Genomic DNA, 24,640 nt, shown 5'->3' with positions numbered 1-24,640 from the left:
CCAGGATGAGGCCATCCCACTTAATACATTATTCTACTAATTAGAGTGAACCATATGGTACAAGCAAATTGGTTGAACCACCCCATCCAGGATCATCCATGCATGCATCATGTGGTGCATGCAACCAAACACACCCTAAGTGAGAAGGAGGTGAGCGAGGAGGAATAGGAGAAGAATTGGACGGGAGGGGAAAATCAGTGAGAGAGAGGTGAGCAAGGGAGGGAATTAGAGGAGAAGAAGAACGGGAGACGAAGCAGAGCAACAGCCTAACCACTGGCAGCTCCGGCAGACCGGCACTGGTGGCTGGCGCAAGCCTCCATCTGGTCAGCAGCTGCGGTGGGTGATGTGAAAGGGAGCTGCGGTGACGGTGGGGGATTTGGAAAAGGGGAGTGGGAGTAGAGATCCATCTGAGGGGCAGGGAAGTGGGGGGGTGGGGGGGGGGAGGACAGGGGAAGGGAGCGGCGGCTGCTACGAGAATTGAAGTCTTGAGGAGCGAACGGGAAGCACAGAGCGCTGTGCTTCGGAGAAGGGAGGGAGCATGTGGCCGCCTGCGCCTGGCCTGCCTAGTGAGTTGTACAACTAAACAAAAATAAATCATATCAAGACAATGTGTTGGCAAGTCTTCTTTTTTTATTGCCTTGCGGCCAACTTTACTATCCTAATTTGTTTTTTTAGGACAAGTCTACTAAGCCCTGGAAGGAAAAATTCAAGAATGATCATGGTATTGAGCTGATGATACCTGCATATATACAATAAGGATTTGATTCCTAACATCCTTCTAAATTGGATCAGGAATGACTTCAAGTCAGAGTATGTTTTCAAACTTTTAGCTTACTTTATCGCATCATTTAAAATAAAAAGTCTAACTTTTATAACTTGTAGGCTACTTGCAGTTCAGGCTCGGTGTGTACCTGCAACATATGCCATCCTTCACATTCAGGTATTTATCTGAATTCTTTCCAACTTTTGTTGAAAAACACGTCTAGGTATCCTTTGGTACCATGTAAACCATTCGTAATATCAGGCTTAGATAAGGATAGTTTAAAATCATATGTATAGTTTACAACGTGGAGCATGCTAGACAAACCAATTTACACTGTGCAAAATACCGTCGAAACACTAGAAACGTGAAAGCCTCGCAAATTTTACAAGGGGCATTGTCAGGTCAGCACATAACTTTTGGAGTGACAACTTAAATAATATATTCCCACTTGATCAACACTCTACATACCTGCCCTGAAATCAACCGTATATATGCATTTTTTTTATTCTTCCTTGCATCGACCTCATAGTCCTTAGAATTTTATTTCGAGCAGTTTCATTATTTCTTAAAGTGACTGGCTGCAGTTATAAGGTTAGAGTGGACGCGTCCTTGGACAACCACCTTGCATTGCTGAAGTCAAACTGTGAAACTATCTGACAACTTTGATGAAATTTTATTAGTCCATGTTTACTTCTCCTCCAAAGGCGACAGCTTCACCTGGTCACGTTTTTATTTTTCCCAGTTATTGCAACTACAGCTTATTGCTTCCTGAGTAGCAGATTTTCTATATCTGTCTAGTGGCTACCTGATTGAGTAGAGTGGAAGCCTAGGTTCTTTGCTGTTGGACCATTTGTTTTTTGAGTGAATAGACTAATCGAAACAATGGTGACACCAAGCTAATGCACTTTTTTTTAATAGGATTACCGAGGATTCATTATTTAGATCAAAGATTCGAAATACATCATCTACTCATTTATAGATCTCCCTTATCCGGTGTACCCAGGGCCGGAGCCAGGATTTGAGGTAAGGGGGCAATGGATAAAGCAACGTAGAACCGGTAGCCACGTGAGCTGATTTTAGTCACATATAATGATATAATAATAGCATGTTTCATAAGTCTTAACCAAAATAAAATTACATATCTATCAATTTAAATTTAGCTCTTCGACTAGCAGCAAGATCGTATGCTGTAATAATATCATCAGTATTGATTGATGCAGCCAATTCCTTCTCAATATAAATTACCAAACAATCTCGCAGAAATCCATCTCCCATTGTACATCTGAGACGTGTCTTCGCAAGTTTCATAGCTGAAAAGCATCTTTCAGTGGTTGCAGTTGATACTGGAAGAGTTAATACTAATTTTAATAATCTGTCCACCATAGGATAAGATGAATATTTTCCTGTTTTAAATGGTCCACTTGTTAGATCAGCAAGTGTTGATAATTCCTTTAGTTCTGGACTATTGCATACATCAATTTGAAAATGTGGCAGCTGACACTCTAATTGAGCTCTTTCTTGACTTGAGAAATCAGTAGGATAATATTTTTCCACCAAAGTGCATATATTGTCTATGTTGAATGTGTCCAGCCTAGGATCCAAAGAAGCACAAAGGGATAAAAGCTCTGTCACTTGAGAACTGAATCGATCTTCTAACTCTGTTAGTTGCTGATCAATTGCAACATTAAACACATCTACTTTGTAATGGTGAAAGGCTGTGGTGTTGTCATTCTTATTTCGAGATTTAGTCACATCAACATACCTACAAATGGGAAGATATGGATTGATTGATGAACAAGTACAATTTAACAAAAGAATAAATAATTTAGGGGAAAAACATACTTCTTACTCAGATCCGGAATATCAATCTCGTGTTTTCCACAAAACAATTTGACCTCCTCAAGAAGAGGTTCCCAGCCATTATCTCGCAACTCACCAAGCAACACTTTTGTGGTAGAAACAGAATCCACCGCATTTAAGATATCAATGCTCTTCTTTTGGAGTGTCTGGCACAATACATCAGTGATCTTCATAATCTTTTCCATTAGGAGTAGAATAAACACAAAGACAATGATTCGTAAGGCACCACTGGCATCTCCCCGAGAATACTTTGAAACTGAATGATCATTAGCAATGTTGCGTAGGACTGAAACTGTGGCACCAAACATCTTCTTTAAGCTTAGAATGGACCTATAGTGGGAACTCCATCTAGTGTCCCCTGACCTTTGTAGGGAGAAAATCTGATTTACCCCTCGCCCTGTGTCAAGCTCTCCCAATTCAATTTCATGGGCAATTTCCTCTTCTTGTTTTGCTAGCAACTCATCATTGCGCTTAGGAGAAACACTAACAACATTTATGATGAAATTTACTTGTACTTTCTTTCGTTCTATTTTCTTTCGTTCTATGATTAAGATCACAGACCAAGAAAATGAAACTCATTGTAACCAATGTCACAGTGCCTCATGCTTTATTGTTGTTTGCCAAGTGTTCCCTGCTTATTATTTTTCTTCATCTTACTGAAATGGACTTTGCCTGCACCCCTGTCCTTTCCCCCTTTAATTTAGAGGTCTTGTTAGATTCCTTTATTTTTCTCATGTTTGCATGTTGTGCTTGTACTATACAACATCCAGCCCAAGTCTCCTTGCATTAATTAGCATGTTTTCCTTAATCAATAATTTTAGCTTGTACATCACTAGAGTATATCCTCATTGGCATCAGCTGAACCAAAAGTTTGAGTTACATATCATTAGATATATCTAATATTTGTTGAATCTTGTTCTATTTCATTTGGCGTGGAGAGATGTGGTCTTGTTTTTTATACTGCGCCCATCCCATTAGCCCTATTCCCTACATGTTAATTTGCTTACCTGTATCTGTTAGATTTGCACATGATGACATATATGTATTTCCTTGACCATACGTAGGCTCCAAGGGTGGAGAGTCTTCAAATGCGGGGAAGGGGAAACAGCCTGCTGAAGCAGCCACAAGTTCAGGGTTTCCACAGCCTGCATCACCCGCCCAAGCAGCCGCAAATCCATTGTTTTCACAGCCTGCGTCACCTGCCCAAGCAGAAGCAACAAATCCGCATGGATCGCCCGTCAGGGGATCGTTTCTAGACGCGGTCAAATCTACTTCTACTACACTGCAGTCATCTTCGTCATCACGGTTCAGTTCGCCGTCATCACAAGACACCAAGGGTAAAGGGAAGCAGTGCAAGTGATAGCTGCTAGGCTGCGGGATAGGTTGGGCTCCCATCATCTTCTCGTTTTCGACTTCTGTGCGGTTGACATTGACTCTCATTACTACCTCGATCTTGGACTTATTTGACAGCCACGACGGCTTGTTAGGCATTTGACGAACTCATCAAACTACTTGGACTTATTTGACAGCCAGTGGCTTGTTAAGCATTTGACAAACTCATCAGATCATGCATTGACTGTCGTCCTTGGGTTATATTGCCAATGTCAAGCTAGCATTTGTTCTTGTAATAGGAATAGCAGATGTTTTTGCTAGTTTTTTAGGCCCTGGATACTATCGTTTTGGCTAATCTAGATTCATAAGTATTTGTATGCATCTAGACATACACTATATTTAGATAAATACAAACACCTATAAACTAGAAAAGCCAAAACGACATATAAAATTTAGGATGGAGGGAGTATTTTTTTAGCCCCTCGATACGGTATGTGTGGTGCTTGCAGCACAACGAAATCTTAGACCTCCAGGATGCAATGCAGCCAACCATGGAAGAGCCCTCCATGGTCCATCCACATGGTGTGCCAGTTTGAAGCACGTGGCCGCATGACTAGTAGTTTCAAAACTGGGCTCCCCTACTTGTATCCTACTTTGATTTGCTCTTCGCATGCTAGCTAGTACTCCATCTACTACTATGGTTCATTGGTTCCCTCGCGAAAATCTTGAAGCGCCAGGGATGGTTGGGCAACATAACAAGTGCATTCACAGAGCATTAACATAGAAACATCATATATGCAGATTACATTTCTCTGGTTAACTTAGCCTCCCCAATATTCTCCACGGAGGATACATTACAAAGACAAACACAACCAAAAGCCCACTGACTCTGAGTGTCACAGCTGAGTATCGAATAAGGTTTCTCTCCATATGCATATTGCATTTCCCCGGTTAACTTAGACTTCCCAAAATTCTCCATGAAGGGTACATATTACAACACAAACACAACCAACAAGCGCTCGTGTCACAGCTGAGTATCGAATTCTCAAATGTCACAGCTGAGTATCGAATAAGGTTTCTCAAACAGCACAGGTGTGAGAGTGTGGATATGTTCAAATTACTATCACCCCCCGTGATATTCCCCATCCCATGAGACAAAATTAGTTACGTACTTCTTCAATATGATAAATCAATTCTTCAAAAGGCTGTTAACTATCTAGCAAATTACTCCTTCAGCTTCTGCATCGCTCTCTTCTCTTTAGGCTTCTGCATCGCCCTCTTCTCCTTAACCTTGTGCATCACCCTCTCCTCTTTAGCCTTCGCATCATTTCACTTAGCTCCCGACTGCACAAAAGAAAGCACTAGTTAACTCATTTCTCTATTCCATCTCCTGATAACTGCCATCTATTTTTACCCATGTACAATTAACAAATCAAGCATTTCTTATTTGAGGAAAAACATTGCAACCATAAATTACTTAGACGTTATTGAGATGCAACCATATTATTGATATTAGTTAGATGCTTCAGGTTCTTAACTGTCTCAATAAGAACTGCAGGCTTCACCAACTGAACATGGCAGCTCAGTTCAAGAAGCCGCCTACACACACCATTCCATTCAAGAGAAACGGATGCAGCAATTCAAACATGGCAGCTCAGTTCGGGAAGCCACCTACACACACCATTCCATTCAAAGAAATGGATGCAGCAATTCAACAAATAGGAAGTTGCCTATCATGAACACCATTCTTAGGAGCATGGCTGACTATTTTTCAGTGTCATGGTCAATCTCAAGATTACGGACAAGGTTTCTTCTGTATTTAGACATTTCCCTGATTACCAGGAGCTACTGTATAACTTCAATTATTGGCATAGGCTCCCTAGTCTCTACTGTAGTACATTGATTTATGTGAGGTTAAGTATGCAAATGTTTATGTGACTGTAAGAAAAAACATGTCTTTTTTTATCAAAAACAGTATGAAAATCAATTTGGTTTTTTCATAAGAAAATAAAAAGGCTGAGATCATAAAACACTTTGCATTTGGTTTGGGTAGGTCAAGTTAGTTTAAAAGGTGCTAGTAAGGTTTTACATGGGTTGCTCTGGTTTTGTTTTGGATCACAAAAAAGTAGTATAGACCTACTGACTGGTCCAGAACACATAATTGGAGTCACGGTGAAACAGAATATGAACTGAACAGCACTTCTGTTGGCCCTCTTACAGCATAGTGTTGTATTGGCTTTAAAACATGATAACTTTGGGTTACAGACTTACAGTTTGACAATACGATTTAGGTGATAAATCTTTTCATATCATCAAACCACTGTTAACATATTGGCTAGTCATTTAACTTAGAACGGAAATCACGGCGATGCCTGGATATGCTAAATACTTTGCCACTTAACAATCATCGTGTTCTCTTCATGTTTTGGAATGTACCCTAGATGCTGATCAACAGAACAATACTAGTTTTAAGACTATGCAAAGTGCTACAGGCAAGGAGCAACTGCAGAGGTAAACAAAAGGAGATACAATACTACCTTGTGATGGCATCCTTACTCAAGTAAGAGGAGAACTTTGTGGGGATAAAGTAGTGACCAAAGAAACTTCTCTTGCACTCCTTTTCAGAGAGATGTCCTTCTTCTTCTTGATGGATATAAAGGGCACTAGAATGCAGCACCTTGTTCCTCATGTTGACCTCAACCATCCAGGAAAGGTTGCAGTCTCTTCCTTGAGCAGGAAACAGATAACATCTGGGTCAACCAAGCTCACCACAGGAAAACTCGGCCGCACCCGTGGAAGGCAACTCTGGTCAGCCTTGCAAACACCAAAGAACTCATCAGCTCCCACGATGGTGTCCACATCCTTCCTCCAGTTGCCTTTGTTGATGTCAACCAAAGTCCATGTTATGATGGTGAAGTCAGGAGGAGGAGGAGGACGTTTGACAAGAATACAGACGAGCTTAATGATGCCATCGTCAGTTACACAGACACGCCGAAACGGGTCAGGATCACCTGCGTCCATATAGGGCGGCGAGACTTGAGTGCCTGAGCAGGCAGACGGATGTAATGGAGCTGTTGCTGATCTGGGCTATCAGCGAGGACATCAACGAGCAGCATGCCCTGGTAATAGTCAACCCAGCACAAGCATCTGCCGATGGGGACAACAACATCAGTCCTCCACGAGAAGAGATTGACCTTCATGTCTGGAGGGATGCAGCTTGTTAAGACTCCATTTCATTGGAATGCCGGAGGCAGGCAGGAGGCGGATGGTGCAGCAAGCAGAGCTCGAGCTGGCGGCGACGGTGCGCAAGATGTGCCACCGTGAACTCGCCATTGTCGCCGTGGCAGAGGATGCCCATCTCTTCGTCGAACATGATGCGCTGCTGCTGCCTTCGGTACGGCTTGAAGAACATGTCAAGCTCGGGGTCAGTGTGGCCACCATCGAAGCAAGGGGGAAGCGCAGTCAGAGACGGCGGCGACGAGGAGGAGCAGCAGGAGTAGACCAAGTAGTCGCGGGGGAACACAACACAAGCGTATGAGCAGCTAAGTAACTTACAACAACACATTTCTAGCATCGTCATGGAAATGGAACAAGATCAATGAACATACATTTGGGGAACAACACAATTTTCAACAAGTAAAGCTTATAAAGCAACCATTGGTCAGAGAAGGGTGCATCCATCTTTCAAATGGGTTTGGAGATCTAGATGCCAAATGAAACACAAAGTTTTCTTCTAGCTACTGTTAGTAGATCGTTTGCCAACAAGGGATATTCTAGGAAGAAAACGAATGAATCTAGACTAATTTGTTTGCGAACTGTGCATCCTGTAGAAAAGAGAAACAGCTAACCATCTCTTCTTTAGATGCAATTTTGACATCCTCCTTAACATCCTCCCTACGAAGACGCTTCAGTTCGCGACACCGCACTTTTCACTTCATAGGAAACTGCCTTCCTACAAGCACTTGCGCGTCTTCGGGTGCTGCTGCTACCCGAATCTGTCCACCACAGTTAGCCATAAACTCACCCCACGGTCCACTCTCTGCATCTTCCTTGGCTGCTCTCCCCACCATAAAGGATACCGCTGCCTTGACCACACGTCGAACCGTGTCATCATCTCCCGTCATGTCATATTCGATGAGGCCGCTTTTCCTTTTGCGGGGCACTCGCCATCCCGATCGGCAGCTACTTTTGAGTTCCTGGATGAGTTTCCTAACCCTGTGCTGGCTCCCATAGGACCACCATAGCTTCATTTGCCTGCAGGAACTTCTAGCCCCCCTCCTGCTGCACAGCCACATGCGGCCTGTGCCTCGCCAGCGGCCATCATCTGCCGGCCCGACCCTGCTCCTCCGGCCTCCATCAGTCAAACCTGTTCTCTGCTGGCCACCACCAGTGAGACCGGTGCTCCGCTAGCCTCCACCGGTCAAACCGGCTCTCCGCCGGCCTCCGTCCGTCAGATCGGTTCTCCACCAACCTCCACCAGCCTAGCGCCTCCCGGCCCGTTGGTGCCTCCCTTGCCCTGCCACTACGCTCGGCGTCGCCCTGCACTTCTGGCACCCCCGTCGCCCTGTGCTGCACCCACGGCACCGGCACCCTCTCCGACACCTCCAGCGCCCCCGGCACCCGCAGCCCTAGCGCCCTTGCCACCCACCCTGGCGCCCGTCCTGGCGCCCCTGGCATCCTAGCGCCATCTGCGCCCCCCTTCACTTGCTGCACCCACGGCCCCGGTGTCCGCCTCGGCACCCCCAGCGCCCCTGCTGCCTCGCGGCGCTATGCCAATTTCCCCTGTGCGGAACCAGCATGGCATGACAACGCGCCAAGAGTGGTTTTCATCTCCCGGCGTCATACCACGCCGCCTCCTCTCACCCGTGCCGATGTCCTTCCGCAGCACCCTCGTCGACCCCAATTGGCGACATCCCCTGCGAGCCAACATCGTCACTGGTAAATGGATCTTCAAGCACAAGTTCCTTTCCGATGGCTCTCTTGAACACTACAAGGCTCGGTGGGTTCTCCGCGGGTTTACTCAGCGACCGGGTGTTGATTTTGAGGAGACTTTCAGCCCTGTTGTGAAGCCTGCCATAGTCCGCACTGTCCTGTCCCTGGCTCTCTCCCGCGGCTGGTTTATTCATCAGCTTGATGTGAAGAATGCCTTTCTTCATGGCACCCTGTCGGAGACCGTCTATTGTGCACAGCCTGCCAGTTTTGAGGATTCAGCTCACCCTGATTTTGTCTGTCGGTTGAACAGGTCCTTGTATGGCCTCAAGCAGACCCCCCGGGCGTGGTACAGTCGCTTTGCAGCTTACTTGGTTACTCTTGGCTTTGTGGAGGCCAAGTCCGACACCTCGACACCTCGCTTTTTATCTACCGTAGTGGCTCTAACCTGATTATCTGTTGCTCTATGTTGATGATATTGTGCTTATAGCCTCCTCTCCGGATCTTCTTTGGCGCACCATCCTGTCTTGCAGTAGGAGTTTTTCATGAAGGATCTTGGGGAGCTACATCACTTCTTGGGGATGAAGATTCAGCGTATTGGTACTAGTCTTCTCCTCTCACAGCGATAGTATATGATTGACATTCTGGACCATGCCGGTATGACAAATTGCAAGACTTGCTCAACTCCGGTGGATACTAATCCCAAGCTGGCGTCTGATGGTCCTCCTGTGAAAGGATGCTTCCAGTTTTCACAATCTCGCTGGTGCTTTGCAATACTTGACCTTCACCAGGTCCGACATCGCTTATGCTGTTCAGCAAGTTTGTTTGTTCATGCACGATCCTCGGAAACCTCATTTGGCTGCTCTCAAGCAGATTCTTCGGTACATTCATGACACTTTGGTTCTTGGCTTGTTGTTGCGCCCCTCTTCTAGTGCAAAGCTGACTGTGTACTCCGACGTTGACTGGGCAGGGTGTTCTGAGACCAGGAAGTCCACGTCTGGCTTTTGCGGTCTTCCTTGGTGATAATTTGGTGTCATGGTCTTCCAAGCGTTAGAACACCGTGTCTCGCTCTAGTGTTGAAGCTGAGTATCGCGTTGTTGCTGAAGCTACATGGCTGCGCCAGCTTTTGGTCGAGCTCCATGCTCCCCCTGGGCACGCCTCCTTGTCTACTGCGACAATATCAGTGCTGTCTACATGTCCTCCAATCTGGTTCAACACCAGCGCACCAAACACATTGAGATTGATCTTCATTTTGTTCGGGAGCGCGTCGCCACTGGTGTTGTTTGTGTCATGCATGTGCCCACTTCTTCACAGTATGCTAACATCTTCACCAAAGGGCTTCCTTCATCGATGTTTTCAGAATTTAGGTCCAGTTTGAATGTCCGGCGAGCCGATGACCAGACTGCGAGGGGTGTTAGATTGTTGTATAGGCCGGTCCTATGGGCCTTGGGTGGTAGCCTGCGCCGCCCCCTTTGGCCGTGCGCCTCCCCCTCTTCAGGGGATGTATAGATGGTATTGGATTAGGCAAGGATCACCGTCGGTTAGTATTGTTTTCCAAACCCTAGGTCATCCTTGCCTATATATGTACATGAGCTAGGCTCTTCATAATCAATCTAATATTTCCCGAGCCATACTACTTTCAAGCAGTGCTGGAGATTCATAAAGGCAGCTACCTAACTTAGTTTCTGATTTATGGAATGATCATCAGTCCTCTTGGAATGAAAATCTGATTAACTCGACCTTTCAACAACCAGTTGCTGATGCTATCCTGCATGTCTCAAAAGTCTGTCCTAATTCTGTTCATCAGTTGTGTTGGAAACCTTCTTCTCAAGGAACCTGCTCCACCAAAGAGGCTTATAAGTACCTTGCTGTTCAAACTGCTCACTCCTTGCCAAGTCAAGGTCCGCGTGCTATCTCTCCTGCTCTTTCTATTCTCATTAGAATCTGGAAGCATAAAACCATTCCTCCTTGCATCAAAGCTTTTTCTTGGAGGCTTATTAGACACTCTCTAGCAATTGGTCATAGAGCAGCCACTTTCAGTTCTAGAATTGATAGCACCTGTAAAAGTTGTGGTACTATTGAAACTGATTTTCATCTGTTTTTTGGATGTGATTTTGCTAGAGCTGTCTGGTTTGCAGCAGCTTTGAGAACTGACTGTTTGTTGCAGGAACTGGATGGTTTACAGAGTACTTTGTCTGCTCTCTTATCAAACAATTTTGCAGATGATATTTTGCAGGAAATCTTTACTAGACTTTGGTATCTTTGGAAAGCAAGGAATGACTATAGGTTCAACAATATAAAATGGTCTGTGAGTAGGTTGAATCATGAGGTGCAGGCCGACATTAGTACTTCCATCTTGTTTGATTTTCATGCATGTTTACACAGAAGCTATGCAAGTTGTGCTCCAAATGGCCACACACCTCCACTGCAATGTGCTTTGCCTTCTAATCCTAGTTTGCAGGTCCCTGTTTGCTTTCGGTCTCTTGGCCATCAATGGTGCTGTTGTTCTGGTACATCTTTAGCTCCAGATGTTCCTGGCGCTACTCCAAGACAGGCGGGCTTGGGAATTTTTCTGTCTTATGCAGGGAATACAGAGTCATGGACCTTGCAGATTCAAGCAAAGGTGAAGGTGGAATCTGTTCTCATGGCAGAGCTAGCTGCTCTTGGTTTGGCTGCTAGAGTGGCAAAAGCTTTGTAAATCCAGGTGATGCTCGTTGGCACTGATTGTAGTCAAGCAGTTCAGCTCCTACAGAAGGATCTTGCCTCTGCCCCTTGGAGGCTTCGACCTGTTCTTTCAGAGTTTTTTAGCTATCAAGGTCAGCAGTTTCATCGGGTGTTGAAGATTAGTCGACAGGAGAATATTTCTGCACATTTTCTTGCTGTTCAAGCAAGGGCTGTGACTTCTTTCACTTCATGTAATTTCTCCTGTTCTTGTGATTTGCATCAGTTAGGTTGTGCTCTATGCACAGCACTCCAGAATGTATCCCAGGGTCAGTATGACCTCATCAATGTACAATGTGTTTGACTAAGAAATGGAAGCCCTTTATAAAAAAAAATGAAATTCCCTTCCTGGAAAATTCAGCCGCTTAATGTGTTGCAACTTGCAAATTCAAAAAAAAATCCAAATTTTTAGATGACTCCAAATAATAAATTCCCAAGAATGTTTTGGAAGACTCGTGTCCTCAAAACCACAAGTCAGTAGCGACGCGGGCCGATCTGGGCTAGGCTGGAGAGAAGAACACGTGGGTTGTGGGTGACAGGAAAGGGAAAAAAGACACACCGGAGTGAAACGGGTCTACGGGCTGTTTTTTGAGGGGGAATTAGAATTCGGCCCGTGAAGGACTTGGAGTTTAGAATTCATTCAGGAATTACAGGGAGTTGAGATGATTTAGATTAGGAATTGAAAACAGGACATTAAATCTAAAATGTAGATGGCTTTTAAATTTGCAAAGCTTCGGGTTTGGAGGATATTAGGCAAGGTTACTCTGCACATATCTACACTACAATTTAAGGTGGTACTCCCTCACGTCCATGATAAAAAAAAGTCAAACTTTACAAATTTTGACCGCTACATTTAGCGTTGCATTAATATATATTCAAAGTCTTTTTGAGATGATATTGAGTGTTTAGTTAGTGATATTATATTATAAGAGAAATTAAGAGTTAAGATCTACTTCGGAAGACTTTTTTCCAATCCAAATACATCTATCATTTTTGGACGGAGGGAGTATTTGTTGTAAATTCAAAAAAGATTAGATTTCAGCAAAGTTCATCAATGTACGCAGAAAATATGTTTCTAGAAAACAGATGGTGCCCCAAATACGAAAGAGGGCCGTACATCCAACAACCGAGCGCTTGGGATCACGGATGGTAGCTCAGTTAATAAAGTTCTTTTTTTTGAACCAGTTCGTCTGGGTTCCCGACATTGACTTGGTATTCGCATTTTTTCTGGATTTAACTAAATTATTCTTTTATGGTAGACGATACGCCTGTCAATAGCGAGACACATATGGTGACTTCGTAAGTCTTGAATTTACCATTGCAATCTATCGGAGGTGCTTATAGTGTGGAACTGTGTACATGTATTTATAGAGGTGAATGTTCATGCTGCGTGTGTTTTGTAAAATAAAAGTTAAAATTATCACATCTTCACTCCACAAGTAGCAAGCTAAGAACGTGCAGTGAGATGTGAGAGCGACCGCTTGATTGATGGTTACATAGGAGGTGGAGAATAGGCGACCGCCTGATTGATGGTTACATGGGAGGTGGATAATAGATAGAGGTGTTTTTCAAAAAAAAAATAGATTGGGTAAAGACTACAAAATGCCCGGCTGTATTTTAGTTGGCTAGAACAGCTGGCGGTGTTCTCCTCCCCCAGCTCCGACAATGGCGCAGGCAAGTCTTAGGGTTTGGGGTTTTGGGTTTAGGGTTGGGGGTTGGGCTTACTTGTGGCTTGCGGGCCTAGAGGATGCTTCGGGGCGACTTGCCAGCTGACGGTGGTGGCGGTTGAGACAATGGCGGAGCGGAGGCAGCGCGGGCGCCGCCGAAGTCAGGTGACGAAGGACCCCTAGCTGAGCGGTGGAGGCAGCGGGGTGAGCACCAGCGACAGGTTAGCACGGGAGCGGTCAAGACAGCGACGGCAGATCCTGCGGCCCAGCCGTCGGAGACGGGTAGGGCGACGGTGGAGGCGGGGGCGAGCGGCCATCAACGGAGAAGAAGAAGGGGAAGTTGGAGGGAGAGCGGTGGGGGTAGAGGGCTCGACAACGGGCCTTGTCGGCGCCAGGGATGGTGCTGGCAAGACGGAGGGCGGGCGGGCGATGTCAGTATCGGGGGGAAGAAGTGGGGGGTGAGGGAGGGTCGTAGATGTGATCTCTTAATTTTTAGACGTCGGTACCAGGGGGAAGAAGTGGGGGTGAGGGAGGGTCGTAGATGTGATCTCTTAATTTTCTCTAAATTATGTAGAAAAGACTATGGAGATAAAACATCTTCTTCTTAGGAGACTGTGATACCACTGACAGCGAGAGCCGTGAATTATTTTTGTTCCATCTTTTCTTAAAGAAAAAAAATGTTTCTAAGCCCATTACCGGACCAAGATAAACAGTTGGAGTAAAGCGGCGGCTCCGGGCTCCGGCAAGGAAGGAGGCCTCTCTCCCTTGGTCCGGTCTCGGACCGCACGGGAGGACGGGGGAGAGAAGCAGCAGCCGCCGGCCAACATGGAGGCGGGCAGCAGCCGGGGCCGGAGCGGGAGCGCGGCTCTCAAGCGCCGCAGAGGCTCCGGCGCCGGCTCCGGCTCCGGCTCGACGGCGCAGTCGCTGAACGACGACATCCTCCGCTCCGTCTTCTCCCGCCTGGACGACCACTTCGACCTCGCCCGATGCTCCGCCGTCTGCAGCTCCTGGTACGCCGCTTCCCCTCTTCTCCTTTCCCTTCAGCTCTCCGCCTCGTTGCTCGAATCAGCAGCGGGCCCCTTGGTTTTGTGATATCATCTTTGGCCTCCGTGGCTAATCTTTGTTCATCCGTGATTTTGCGGACAGCAGATTTGTGCATCTTTTCTTGCTTTCCCTTTCATCCATGGTGGGTTCGGTTTAATTGAAGTTCAGAATGAACAGTAGGAACCGGCGTCTAGTAAAATCATTTTGTGGTTTATGTGCTTGTTCTTTTTGGGAGGAAAGGGGGAAAAACTTAGCTTTTGGTGGTAGGAAGGTACTAATTTCATCAGGAAGCTTGGTAATCAATAATCATAACCTGCTCCTCATAAACGGTAATTTTTATCTTAGATAGAAGAACTGGGCCTCTGAAGGATAGGCTGTTTGCCATGTGTGTTTTATGTGCTATAAAATGTATTAAGGATGTCTGTGCACAGCCTACATATCTTTTAAGCCACTGTTATTTCTGGTTCCAGGTACCAATTGTTGTGCCATAAATTCCTGCAATAGATGGTGCTTTTTGGTTCGACTTTCTCTGTTTCATGATGCATTTCTCCTGTTTGGATTGTTTGATAAGTTTTTCCTTGTGACATTTCTGAAACTCTGTGGCTATGTACCAGTGTTGATTAATATGTGCAGTATGATTTTTCTCCTTGGTTTATAGGAATAGGATAATTGTAACCGCTCATCTCATGAGGGATCTGTATTACAAGAGGAATCCACCAGCAAGAGGTTCAAACTCTAACATTTCAGTAAAAAGTTACTTTGAAGCTCTTGCAATGGATGAGCATGCATCCTCTTTGTCTAATGGACCAGCTGATGCCTATCAGTGGGTTGGTCACCCAATGAGGTAAGCACTCATGTTATACCTCCTATATATATTGTGTATAATGACATGGGTTCTCGTTTGTTAGGTCATCGAACATTGTATACTTTATATTTTCTGCTTTTACAAATCATACTATTTTTTGAGCTACTGTAGATCATATGGGTAGTGGCTCAATAGTCAATATTCATATTTTTTGCTTTCAGTTTCTTATTTCTTTTTGTTTCAGGGCTACTTTGTGCCGTATGAAGGGTGGTTCCATTTTAACTGGAGTTGGAGATAAGGTGGGTGTTGCATCATATAATGTTCTTAATATGTTTAATCAACATAAATATCAAATTTAATTTGGAGTTATGGTAACTAAAAATCATAGTCGGCGTTCTATTAATATTGTTGAGCCATATTTTTTTTAACCAGATTTGAGCCATTTGGTTTAGATGTTGCAATACACCAATATTTAGAACCCTTGCATGTTGGATCCCTGGCAGTTTTTATGTGGAAATAATGTTGTAAAAGTGGCTCTTCTGACCATAATAAAATAGAATGTAACATAACATGATTATGCTGTTGTTTCATATGTTGACCTGTCTTATTGATCAATCATCCAAAGTTTCTGATAGTTGAATGACTTCAAATTGTTTTCAGTGCTTGATCTGTTTTCTCTCACTATTGTTCCTGATCTATCGCTCATCACAAATAGTTTGTAGTTTTGACATTGTTTTTTCTTTTTTGACAGATTCTCCGACTTTGGTCTGCTGAAACCTGCAAATTCATGAATGAGTACAATGTGCCAAATGCTAAAACGTTGGTCGATTTTGAATTTGATGAAAATAAGGTAATCAATATTGTTGCATTTTCAATTTCTTCATATTTGGGTATCACTTGCCATGGTCTGTGTTTGACTGAAATATTGCTTGAGTAAAGGCACACAGAAAGTTTAAAATATTGTTTCTTGTCACCACATGCTTCTTTGTAGCAGGCTGTAGTGTAGAGTACATGTATAACCTATTTATATGGCATAAATTTAAGCTGTTCTTCCAATGCATCAATAGTGTAACACACTGACTGAACCGTGTCATCCAAACTATTTTGTTTTATTCATGGAAGATGTACATTTACAGAACCGTGTTGTTGTAGTTGAAATAGCTTTGTTTCACAATTTTATACCACAGCATATGTCTTGACAAAACTTTAACTTCTTTTTACGTACCAGAAAATTTATTCCAATGCTCTGTGAAGATTGTAGGTTTGACTAGCTCCCAAATTTGCATATGGAGACGGAGTGAACCAAGAAGCATATTTCAATCTAGTGGAGCCTCATTCAATCATGGGTTATGCATGAGGTGAGGAGGCTGGTTTTCATTCCTTGATCTGCCATGCCTTTTCAGGCTAATTACAAGATTAGTATTAGCTGCTAGCCACCTATTACTAATATTTTGAAGTTTTCTTCGAGCATGAAATTGCACTGGAGGGGTCATGAATAAGTTTGTGAACGTTCCACCATTATGATTAGCCTAGGAAGTGTTATTTTTATTTTAATTAGGATTTTTACCTAATGTTCATTTGCTTGTGCAGTTATGCGGATCCAGAGGTTGTAATTGGCTGTGAGGATGGTCGAGCCTTTGTATATGATATGTACAGCAGAAGTTGTTCAAGTATTTATCGGTACGTGCCATTCCAGATTTTTCTTCATTTTAATTTGTTGGCATTTATGTTTGCAACTACAAGCTCTAGTTCACCCAGTAGGTATTCTGAGTCGATCACTGGAATTACTCGATCAATTTTGAAACCTGAAGTTGCTGACTTTATTTGCCATACCATTGAAGTAGAAAAATAATCTAAGAGTAATGAAAACAAAGAATTATGACAGTCATGCATATAGAAAAATATTGTTTCTTGAGGTTAATCTGTAGTTTCTGATTGTAACTTACATGTCTTCTGGAATAATCCCTGTTTAAAATGTGCAATACAGGCTTCACTCTTCTCCTGTGACATGCTTGACAATAACAGATGACCAGCTGATTCTTGGTGGTTCTACATTTGGAAATATAGCTATTGCAGATCAAACCTCAGGGCAGAAAATAGGTGTTCTGAAATCAGCTTATGCACCATTAGGTGAGCATTCAACTAATTGCCAATCATTAGCATGGGCAACTTCCATTTTTTGGTGATGATGAGGATGACTAATTACTACAATTTTCTGTAATAATACAGAACCTTTTAGAGGTGGTCCTAGGTAGCCCAGTTCTTGTGTTTTTGTGGCTTCAGTCTTATTAGCTTGTTGATTTCCCCTTTTGTTTCATTTCAAGATAATGGCAGAACTTTTCTGCTTATTGGTCATTATTTTTCTGTTGCCTTCCTATATGACATTAGCACTGTACAACAGTCAAAGCAGAGAGATAGAGAAATTAATTTTACTTCGAGAAGTGGTGTGTGCTTATATAAATGTTCCTTTTTATCTGATGTTTTATATAAGGTTAACAAGTTCTTCTATTACTCATAACTTTTAAATGTTAATTGCCTGTAAAAAATTGGATAATATGTCCTTGGTTGATAGATAACCTGTATTAGGCATATACTTATTGGATATTTCATGGTAAGTGTCGTTAATCAAAACTCATTTGAAACATTCTGTTGTGAGCTCAGTAACTTAATTGAATTCTGTCTTCTTTTTCACCATTTCAGCAATTAGATCCTTATCTTTCAGCACAAATTCACACATGATATTCGCTGGCTCGTCTGCTGGTTATGCACATTGCTGGGACTTAAGGTCAGTAAACAATACTGCACAGGTGTCTGGTTTGCTAAATAGCTGAGGCTGTACTGATCACAAATCATGAGCATTTTAGCATTGTTTCTGCAGTTGTCCCAAAAGAAAGGAATTGCATATATGTTTATCTGATCAAATTATGAATCCCTTTTCACTTTGAAGTTTGAATAGATGAATAAACAGTTGCAAATATCATGGCGTAAATTGTTATTGCAGCATTTAGTATAAGATATTTAATTTGTTGTGTTGTACTTTTGTGTTGTATGAAAAGGTCATTACTTTTCATTTTAATCTATATTTTTTTATGAATTTAGCTGTCATGATTTATCGCATGAGCTAGTTGGGAATTCAGATTGCTTTAGCATGGTGTGTTATAAGTTTATACCTCTAAAGCTTTTGTGCGGCTTATAAGTCTGGTGAATTACTATCTAGATGTGAACTCTTATTGGAATTGGATAACCGCAATCATGTTAGCCATCTGCCCATTCTAAGATTCATTTGACCAACCACATTTTCATAGCGCTTTCCCTTATCTTATTAATTGCTGCCAACAATAGTTCAAATGCTAATGACAAAGTTAAGCAAATCATGACTGTGATCTCATCATAGTTATTTTTATTCTCTGTTGTCGCTTCAGGACTCTCAGGCCTCTTTGGGAACAAAGAGTCAGCCCAAACGTCATCTACAGTGCACATCACTTGCCAGGTGACACGACAGCACTGGCAGTTGGTGGCATCGACGGTGTGCTTCGCTTGATATCGCAAAGAACCGGTGAAATCATTCGAAGCATTGTCGTGGACACAGACCGCCCAGCAGAACCCACATCCAGATCCAGGCATCAAATTGAGAAGAAGCGTGTTCGCGAGGTTGCCGCTGATGCCCGAGTGGATAACATCTCCACACGTTTGCGCCCTCAGATTACCAGCCTATCGGTTGGCATTAAGAAAATCGTGACCACCCATGGCGAAAACTACATCAGGGTCTTGAAGTTTTGCCCAAAAAACTCATAAAACTGTCAGTCTTAATGTGACCTAGTTATCCGGATAGCACACTGTTTGTGACCTGTACGCTGCCTGAATAATATGGTGTGACATGTAGTCTTTATGTAACTGTAAGAATAGCTTGAAAGGCTGAAACATTGGTCGATGTACTGTAGCTCTTAAGATGTCTATGGGTCTGTTGGTAATATATGGTTGCAGAAAAAAATGTTTGTAATCTGTTTATGATGAACTGTTGAAAAAATGTTTATTGGATGAATTGAAAAGGAAAGGTGGCTTCAGTTTATTTTATGATAATTTTATGATAAATGACCTGTTAAATTAGTGTCGGTGAACCTACCTTACCTTGAGCAACATATTCTAGGCTTGTAGCAACGGCGGATGTGCCAAGTTTGCAGGTGTCTAGATTTGGGAAAAATTGAGTCGTGTGTCCCTGGACCCTGGTGACGGTTCTTGCAACATGATGATAGTTCGTTTATAAGGCAAGAATGTAAAAACATAGTGTAATGGAGTCGATTAGATATCATTGGTTTGAGCGTAGTTCATTAAATAGCATGATTTTTATCTTATTGTTTCTTTTTTTAAAAAAAATAAGTGCTGCGTCTCTATGCCCTTAATTTTTTTGCAAAATTTGAGACATCGAGATTTTTTTTTGAGCACTTTTGAGACACCGAGATGCAAGGTCTCCACAAACGTGGGCCGAATGATTGTGGAGGCCTCGTCAGGCCTGAACAAAACAAAGGCTTTGCTACTGGACCCAGTGAGTTTGCACCATTCATTTATTTTAAACTTTTAGTTATAGTGTTATACCATATCGCCTCCGAGAGATGGAACACCCATGCTCATATGCTGTCGCCCGGATCGCCTTGTCACCACGAGGTAACAGTGGTAAGCACTCATATCATGTTGTTGAGAAAATGAAATCCTAGTTGCTAGCACACTACATGATGTGCTTTGAGCAATTTTTTTCACATGCATGTATGCGGCTACTGGAGAAGAGCACACAAACAGGAGCCGAAGTTTTTTGTCAAAAATCAAGGTCCTAGCTAGGATCTTTTTTTTGGCGTATAAAAATATCTAATCGTAAAATTATGATTCTATTAATTTTTGTAAAATGCATTTTTTAGGAATTGATATACATGTAAAAGCTGAGGCTTGCAATATTTATTTTGTTAAATTTAATTAATTTTGCAAACTTCAACATAGTTAGACCAATTCGAATGAGAATTTCATATTAGTGTGTCCAATGGGTAACATGTGGTACACAACATTTAAGTATTTTTTTTCTTTACTTGTCTTTTTGTTACGATCTATAAAAATCATCTTGCTTATTAGATTATGACTTTGTACATTTATACTTGCTTCTATATTTTTTAAAAACTTAATTTAACAATCTATGAAACCTAGCTCATCGTTTGGATAAACTAGTTAGACATTTTGTATTAAAATGTTAAATTTTACATCTATAAACATATCTTCTAAATATTATAGTACATTTCCATATAATAATTTTTTGAAAAATGAGAAGACAAGTAAATTGTACACGTACTGGATCTTATTCTATTGTATTTATTCTATACATTGGAATCGTCGGACTCACTGTTTGAGAGTAAAATTATATTTCAAATTTGAGATCTAAAATCACCCATCCATCCACTCTGGGTGTTTGGTTTCACGGACTAAAGTTTAGTCCCTGCCACATCGAATGTTTATATACCAATTAGGAGGACTAAACATGAGCTAATTATAAAACCAATTACATAGTATTGACATTCTAGTTTTGTGACACATATCATGTATATCTCCGTTTGTAAAAAAAAAGTCATTCTAGTTTTGTCCTAAATTAAAACCTTCTTATATTTCTTAAATTATAGTTCTCATCAAATCTGATCAAGTTTATATTTGTCGCCACTCAAGGCCCAACAACAATCTGATCTATAATGCTGGGCTCCTTTTTTTTAAACAAAGTATAGACGTAGATGCTTAGAAATGCAGGCACACTTAACCCTACGAATACACGCACGAATCCTACCCCTATGAGCATCCTCAAGAGCCTGAGCCGACGGATCCTTGAGATTGATGAAGTCAGCACTGGCACCTCGTTAAAGAGGGGCACGTCACTTACCACTGAAAGAATAGCATCGGTTAAATCCTAGAATAAATTTTGAAAATGCGAGCAACAATGCTGAGATGAGGACTCGAACCCTGGTGAATAGGTTCCATCACAAAGAATCTTACCAGTTGAGCTACGTTCGTACAACTTGATATAAGAATCATTCCAGAAATCACTGTAAATCTAATAAAAAGGGGAACATTTCAACGAAAATTGTTCCAATAAAGCACCACTTGTGGTTGAATTTTATAACTCCAAATGTTTAAACCATAGCATTCTCTGCACGAGCACGATCCAAGATATCATGAGATGAGACTGGCATCACTTTTTTATTTTTTATTTTTTCTTTTACGATTTTGCAAAAATAAATAGCAAATTTGTAGAAATAGACCCCTACCACCGGTTCAAATGGCGGTAGGTTAAAAAAAATGAAAGGGAGTTACTGCCAATTCAAATGGCAGTTGCGTGAGGTTGCAGCGGAGGGGGTAGCTACCGCCAACCCCTCCCACGACTCCGTCGACTACCGTGAAATGGCGGTAGCTAACCCCTCCCACGACTCCGCCGGTGGGTGCCAGCTATAGCCGGTTAAAATGTAACTTCGAGTATTTTTTTTATTATGTTGTTTTCGTGTAATATTTTCTCTAAGTTAAAAAAATTATAAAGTTACATTGGAAGTACTAAATATTTGAATATGCCACTATTGGTTGCAATATGAAACTACCAATTGAGAGAGATAGAGCGCTTTGAGGAAATAATTGAAATTGAATGAACTTCCGGCCATTAAATACATAGTTGTTTCCAGTGAAATTACAACATATAAAAATGAAATTCGTGCACAACATACGAACACCAATGACTGTAGACCGAACAATTAATTATAGATTGCAGTAGCATGTGCGGCACGGATGCTATCCTGAATATGTGCTGTTGCTAAACCTAACATGCCTTGGGTAATTGAAATAGTCGGGGATAGAGCCATCTCTAGTTTCTAGTAGAACTGGCTTTGCGAAAGCTGGGAGGGTCCAGCTTCATAGTTATCAGCATCCCCGGAGGAAGGCGGAGACGGTGGGCGATCCTTGTTATGATGGTATGGGCACTTGTACCAGGGATTGGTACAAATCAAGTCACCGGCGATGTTAACCGCCCAAGCATTTGCATCAACTTTGGCTGATATGGAGATGAAATAATATAATTTACAACACATATCAGTAACTTGAAATACAATTTACAGGACAACATAAATGAAATATTACAGGATACAGATTTATTAAAATGTCTTAATATTATAACTTAGCTTTCAGTCCACAATCTAAGAATTACACGAGTCTCTCCACATAGACCAAACATGACAAATTACATTACATATGACTAAGTTGAAGAAACGTAGGAGTTCATAAACATACAACACACAATACTAGTGTTGCATACATTAATCACAGAAGGCCGTCATTGTTTCTACGTGCACGACGACCCCGACCACGTGTTGGAGCATTTGTGTCACCTGTTGATGGTCCAGCTTGGTTACTCCCGCCTCCGTATGTCATTGCAAGGTAGTTCTTGTACGTGTGATATGTTTCATGGCACTTCGAGCAGAGGCGCACTTTAGGACTAGCTTCAGATTGATCCATGTTGTTTCGGATGCGTCTGTTCTTGCGTCGCTTAACCCCTTGGAACATTTCTGGATTAGGGTCAGAAATGTAATGCGCGGTATTTCCAAGATTATTTATGAAGTTTCCTAGTAAATGTTATCCAGAAACCTCGTTCCTCCAAGTGGCCTACATAGTTTCCTCAAGGAAGTAATGTGGTATGAACCTACGAGGCTGAAGTCTCCTTGCCTCAAGGCATGCAACAATGACATAGGTGTAAGGCCTGTGAAGCAGTCTTGGCTTCTGGCATGCGCAAACACATCCTTCATTGCTAATGATGCACTCCCGTGTGTGTTTCTCGCGCCTCCCTCCCAATCGACCTTTGTCCCTGCAAATAACCTCATACCGACGTTCAACGGCGCCCACTTCAGTAACACGATGCTTACAAGCCTTTTTAATTGCTTACTCCATGTAGGCTATCATCTTGTATCCATAAATTTTATGATTATCGGTTATTGACTTATTGGCCACCGCGTACCATTCCCTGAAGTACTTCATGGTGCGGTATAAGAAGAATTCCATGATACCAACTAGGGGCAGTCCCCTAACACCACACAGGATCTAGTTGTACACCTCAGCTAGGTTTGTAGTCATTATACCCCACCTAACACCTCCCTCATCATACAGTAATGCCCACTTTTCCTTCGGCTCATGCTCAATCCACTGTGAGAATTACTTAATGGACCTACCCCGTCTTCATTTGACATTTGGACCATCCAGTCCGACATCCTCTAGAGACACAGGGTGGTCAGCCTCGCTGTTTACCAGCCTCTTACCTAGCTCTTCAGATTGTTTCTTTGTAAACTCATCAAGTTTCTTCCAAAGTAGATTGAATTTACTCTCCTGATTCTAGTTACATAGCTGTTTAAACATTTGCATAAGGGTCTTGTTTTTGAATTGGCTATGAAATTTTGCCTCCATATGCCTCATGCACCACCTACTCTTCAAGTCCGGCCACTGCGCCGTCTTGCGATGTTCCACATTGCCATTCTATAGGTCTTCGATTGCTTGTAGAATGCCTTTTGTGTCGATCATGAATTATACAAACGCCCTCCATGACCTTCACAAGAATTTGCTTAACCCTCTCTAGGAACCAATACCAACTATCTCCAAACTCTTTCTTCACAAAGGCAATCGCCAACGGCAATACCTGGTTGTTACCGTTGGACCCAATAACTGTCAAGATTGTGCCTTTATACCTTCCAGTAAAAAACGTGCCATCAATGAAAATGACTGGGCGACATCGTTGAAAAACCTCAATGCAAGGACCCAAGGCCAAGAAAAACCGCTACAAAACCTGTTTGCCTGGAATCTGAGCACAGCAATAGGCTTTCAGGTCATAGTAACTTTTTGGGTTCCTCTGGCATATGGTGTGCAACAGGGCAGGGAGATTATCATACAATGCTTCGTTTGTATCCCACTTCATTTCTAACGCCTTCCTCTTAGCTTGGTAAGCTTTGTTGTAGCTAATCTTTACTTGAACTTCTCCTCTATGGCACAAACAATCAACTTGGACTCGTAGTTAGGATTCTCCACTATCTGAGGATACATGTATTAAGCAACAAAATCAGCAGTGAGGTTGCGGTGTTGTGCTTGCAATTCATCCGGCCAGCATTGGTGCTCCATCACTCGTCACCTTCCAATAATCCTTCCACTTCCCCTTGTATGCGTGCACCCTAAACGGGCAATTGCTTTTGACACAACACACATCATACACTGTCAGGTTGCTCTTCACCACCCTGAATTACCGTTGCAAAGATAAAGTTGACCATCGCTTCACAGCTGCCTTCACCTCATCCCCACTAGGGTACAAAGCACCAACACAAATCTCATTCTCCCTGTACTCCCAAGGGATATTTTCCCCTTCATTGACTACTAGGTTGGAATGGTCATAACTTGACCAGTTCCACGGGACAGGATTAGCATCATCCTTATCCGATGAGTCATCATCCATGGCATGAAGGTCCTCTTCTCCTT

The 24,640-nt window shown here is 42.6% G+C and overlaps 1 protein-coding gene across 1 annotated transcript; it reads left to right on the top strand.

The window, feature by feature from the left end:
- Positions 1–13,977: 13,977 nt before the first annotated feature.
- On the top strand, positions 13,978–19,190 carry LOC117833614 (F-box/WD-40 repeat-containing protein At3g52030). The gene is made up of 9 exons (XM_034713182.2): positions 13,978–14,282; positions 14,975–15,160; positions 15,366–15,420; positions 15,873–15,971; positions 16,376–16,479; positions 16,712–16,801; positions 17,109–17,251; positions 17,822–17,906; positions 18,544–19,190. The coding sequence occupies exons 1-9, from the start codon at positions 14,098–14,100 to the stop codon at positions 18,914–18,916; spliced, it is 1,320 nt and encodes a 439-aa protein (XP_034569073.1). The 5' UTR covers positions 13,978–14,097; the 3' UTR covers positions 18,917–19,190.
- The last annotated feature ends 5,450 nt before the right edge of the window (positions 19,191–24,640 follow it).

The sequence above is a fragment of the Setaria viridis genome, chromosome 8 (assembly GCF_005286985.2).
Source record: "Setaria viridis chromosome 8, Setaria_viridis_v4.0, whole genome shotgun sequence".
In the NCBI taxonomy this organism is placed as follows: Eukaryota; Viridiplantae; Streptophyta; class Magnoliopsida; order Poales; family Poaceae; genus Setaria; species Setaria viridis.
Note: the sequence above shows the minus strand (reverse complement) of the source record. Positions and strands in the feature narration are given on the sequence as shown.

Coding starts and splice junctions, on each gene's coding strand:
- LOC117833614 (XM_034713182.2), top strand. CDS start 14,098: ATGGAGGCGGGCAGCAGCCGGGGCCGGAGCGGGAGCGCGGCTCTCAAG. Junction 15,161..15,365: donor TGGGTTGGTCACCCAATGAG/GTAAGCACTCAT, acceptor TTTTTGTTTCAG/GGCTACTTTGTGCCGTATGA. Junction 16,480..16,711: donor AATCATGGGTTATGCATGAG/GTGAGGAGGCTG, acceptor TTGCTTGTGCAG/TTATGCGGATCCAGAGGTTG.